Below are 4,582 nucleotides of genomic sequence, written 5' to 3'. Positions count from 1 at the left end.
TATATATATATATATATATATATATATATATATGTGTCATTGGTAAGTTTGATACTTCACAATGACTAGCAGTTTTACCCTGGTACAAGATTAGTCATGGGGAATTCCTGTGATCTCTGCAAAGTATTGAACATTTCAAATCCAATACTATATTTTTACATTTAAGTTCTGCATTTTGTAGAATTCACAGTAAATAATACAGTCTAATTGTGTGTGTGCATGCATGCATGCAGACATATTGCTTATAATTTTTAGCATTATTTGTGTGTGAGAGAGTGAGAGAAATATATGAAGGTATTTCATGTATTATGCTAAATGTAAAAAAAAAAAAAAAAAGTAGCTTCTAACTAAAGTTCATTATTTTCCTAAACTTCACTGTTGTTATTTATCCTGCCTTCATAACTTTAGTTTTTTTTTAACTGTATTACCTTGAGTATTATTGCTGTTACTAAGTTTCAGTTTATGTTTGATTTAATTCTTAAATATATATTCACAAACTTAAAAAGTGATAGATACACATTTGAGGCTATATTGCAGCTTACATGAATTAACGTCAACCATGAATTGAAACCAGTTCATTGATTCAGCTGAGAGCCTATACATCATTTCTTGATTTAATTTTATAAAAGAAAATTAAAATGAATTTCTTTCCTTTTCTTTTTTTCTAGGATCTTGGTTCCAAAGACAGACAACGAGAAAAAGTGTTCTTATTATTCCAGATAGTTCGAATTGGTAAGTGAATTATGGTAGGAATCAGTGAAATTGATTTAAATTTTGAACTCTATAAGACCAAATGTTTGTACTTGTATTCTGTTAATGAAAATTATATTAAAGCAAGTTAATAAGTTCTCTTGGCTTAAAATTTACAGTGTAGTTAAATACATACATACACACTTATTTGTATGTGTGTCCAAGACCTTTAGCATTTTTTTTTTTTTTTTTGCTGTACTCATTGCTAGCTCACACCTTACTGTCAGCACTCCTGTACATTACTTGTGTGACTCTCACAAGCCATCTGTTTGCTCCTAGCTTCCTCAGACACCATCTCATTACAGAATGAGGGACTCTGTCAAAGGCTTTCTCCAGGTCAATAAATACCAAGTACAATGGCTCACTGAGATTTCTATTTAATTATTTATCAGTAAGCAAACAATCTATTGGTAATAAGAAAGACACTAAGGTTTGAAATTTTAACTTGAGTCTTTTGATTAGATTATTTACCAGTGTATCAAAGCTTGCAGATTAAATGCAGCACATGTTTTACGAATATCAATGACTTAATTCTACATTTGCTATTTTAACTGTTAAAAAATATTTTATATTTCTGCTTGCAGGTACCATGGATCCTCGGGATATGGATAACAAAAAACAAACTCAAGGCTTACGGCGACCTTTTGGTGTTGCTGGTATGTGCATTTTCCCACCTACCTAATCTCTTATAACCACACTCACAATCTGTTGGGAGAACCTAAATATATTAGATAAACAGTAGTTGTCATCTGGTAGTCTTGTTTACATAGTCAGTAGCAATTAGCAGTAAAGATACTAAAATGCGTGGGGTGGATAGAATAATGTCAATGCATACAGATATATAAAGCATCTGAAGCTTCATTATGAAATCTAAAAAGTGTCATAAAGTCGTGTTTTCTAAAAACAGTTGACAAAGAGAATAAAATTCATAAATTTTCTATAATTATCCAATCGTATCTGTCACGTATAATGACTTTCTTGGTATTTCAGTTTTACTTTCTGTTCAGTTATATTTGCAGTTAATATATTGGAACAATATTTACCAACATATATATGTACCTTAATAGTGAGGCTTTTTATTAAGTGACTTTACTTTTAATGTAACTAAATAATGAAGAGGAATAAGGAAACATTTACTACATTAGCATTCTTTAATTTTTTTTTGCCGGCTTCAGCGATTAGACTGTGACCATGCTGGAGCAACACTTTCAAGGGTTTTAGTCAGTTATCAATTATTGTCAAATTTCTCAGCTTTTCTTTAAGTTATGACTCTTTTTAGGGAGTTACTTGCAGGTTGGGAGAAAATATATCAGAAGGAGTTCACTGCAGTATACACAAATACACACACACACACGCACATACACACACACACATGATTGTCTTCTATACAATTTCTACTAAATTTCACTCACAAGATTTTTGTCAATCTGAGGTAATGTTAGATGACATTTGCCCAAGGTGCCTTGTAGTAGGATCAGACTTGAATGACATGATTGTAAAAGATGTTTTCCCATATGTGTTTATGTTAGAATATTTACAATTATATTCTAATTAGCAATTAGAAATGTCACATAAACTTACAATGTAATCATTTGTTTACATTGTAAACAAAGCAATTAGAAATATGTTCCATAAACATACAATGTAAGCATTTGTCTCTGTAAACCAAGTAAATTTTGCACATTGTTTCCAGATATCACTGTGACAGTTGAGTTTGCATAATGCATTTATATATTGTAGCTCCCTAAATATATTTCTGTACAATACAACTGGAATCTCACTGTCTTTGAGTGTTCTGCAGTAATGGTAAAACTTAAAGTAATCTTTAGATGGTATAATTATCTATAATTATCCAATCATATCTGTCACATATAATGACTTTCTTGCTATTTCAGTTTTACTTTTTGTTCAGTTATATTTGCAGTTAATATATTGAAACTGAGAAATTTGACAATAGTTGATAACTGACTAAAACACTTGAAAGTGCTGCTCCAGCATGGTCACAGTCTAATCACTGAAACTTAAAGTAATCTTTAGATGGTAGTGGCTAGGTAGGTTCTTTATGATAAAACAAAATATAAGCGCCTTCAAGATTGCCCTGATGGTACATACACCAGGCTTCTTATGAAGGCTTAAAACATATCATGGTGGGTGCAGAAAAACATAAAGGAGATTAAAAGACACTTTCCACTCATCTCTAGTATTGTTGCTCAATGGAGCGTTGACTTTACTAGCAACTGGTATTATGCTGAATAACAGGCCATAACAGATGTTACACTTAGGATTCTCTCATACTCTGATAGAGCAGTGGTTTTCAACCATTTTTTACATATGGACCCATTTGATTCTTATTTCACTCTACTAAACTATTTCATGTTTTAGAATATCCTATTATTTTTTTGTAACTAAATATTATTAGGAATTGTATAAAAAATCTGTTAAAATATTTTGTGTTGTAGATATATAACCAATTTAGTGCACATAAATTTTAACAGCAAAATCTTATATGGATCCTGGTTGAGAACCACTTTGATAGAGAATGAAGACCACTGAAGTATATTGATGTTATTGGTAGATAGCATGAGATTGAGGACTTACCAATGCTAATGGGGACAGAGATTCCTGGCATAGTGTATCTTACTCGTGACTGCTTCAAGAAGATCTTGTTAAAATTCTCTGTCAAAGAACATGTCTTGTTTTTGTTTTGTGTTGTGAATGTCATTGAGTGAAAACAAAAATTAACTGTTTTTCCTCCTCTTTCTTATTCAGCTATGGATGTTACTGCTTTCATTCAAGGCACACTTGAGTGCAATGAAGACACACAGCATTTTATTCATGTCCACATGTAAGTGAAATACAGTGTTTTAAGAATGTACATTATTTGAATAAATTGATAAGAAATACGATGCAAAAAATGAGACTGAAGTTGTGTATTGACACAGAATGAAGGTGAAGCAATGCAAGTCAAAGAAAATATAGAATGGTGTTGCTGATGTGAGATTTGCCTGAAGAACACAAAGCTAGCAGTAGAAACTTTTCAGTTAATAAGTTATCTAAAATTAGAAAAATACTTATTGATGTAATTGTCCCAACCAAACTAGTCAAGTCATGGCAGCTTGTTAAGAGATATAATTATCTTTATTTTAAATTGGGATATTTTTCCATATCTAACATGCTGATATTTTTGTGAAGTTAAAAGGTTTGCTTCCCAACCACATAGTTTCAGGTTTGGTCCCACTGCATGGTACCTTGGACAAGTGTCTTCTACTGTAGCCCTGGGTCAACCAAAGCTTGTAAGAGGATTTGGTAAGGGGAAACTGAAAGAATCCCATTGTGTATACATGTATGAATGTATGTTAGTTTTGATATTGTGTTAATAGTTGTTAACAAATGTCACTTCAGTGTCCTTCATTTCCAATTTTCCATGAAAACATATCTGGACATAAGGAAATATTGGAAAGAGGTGATGGTTGACAACAGGAAGGACATCCAACTGTAGAAAAGCTACCCCAGCAAATTCTGTTTGCCATTTTTGATCATAAAAAAAGTGAATGTTAAAATGATGATGAGGATGAAATGATGATACATACACCACACACGCGCACACACACACACACAACTTTTTGAAATTCATAAGAGGCTCGCATGACTTGAACTCAGACCTGGCAGTTCATGGAACATTTGTTAAAGCATAAAGTGCTTGTACTACTCACAGCTGTGAGCAGTACAAGCAATATTGACATCCTAGCTTTAGCTAGGTAGACAAGACCAGTAAGATTTAAATGATAAAAACTGGACAGCTGATCATCATCATCATCATCATCATCATCAT

The 4,582-nt window shown here is 32.1% G+C and overlaps 1 protein-coding gene across 2 annotated transcripts in view; it reads left to right on the top strand.

Annotated features, from left to right (window-relative positions):
• The window catches only part of LOC106881525 (dedicator of cytokinesis protein 1), a 184,512-nt gene that overhangs the window by 106,182 nt on the left and 73,748 nt on the right, over nucleotides 1–4,582 (top strand). For both annotated transcript variants that reach the window (XR_008263483.1, XM_014931942.2), the window contains exons 11-13: nucleotides 669–732; nucleotides 1,335–1,406; nucleotides 3,520–3,595. Coding sequence is in view for 1 of the 2 variants with exons in the window: in XM_014931942.2 (XP_014787428.1) it covers nucleotides 669–732; nucleotides 1,335–1,406; nucleotides 3,520–3,595 (212 nt within the window). In the remaining variant the exon portion in view is untranslated. The remainder of the gene's footprint in view (nucleotides 1–668; nucleotides 733–1,334; nucleotides 1,407–3,519; nucleotides 3,596–4,582) is intronic.

The sequence above is a fragment of the Octopus bimaculoides genome, chromosome 2, assembly GCF_001194135.2.
Source record: "Octopus bimaculoides isolate UCB-OBI-ISO-001 chromosome 2, ASM119413v2, whole genome shotgun sequence".
Lineage (NCBI taxonomy): Eukaryota > Metazoa > Mollusca > Cephalopoda > Octopoda > Octopodidae > Octopus > Octopus bimaculoides.
Note: the sequence above shows the minus strand (reverse complement) of the source record. Positions and strands in the feature narration are given on the sequence as shown.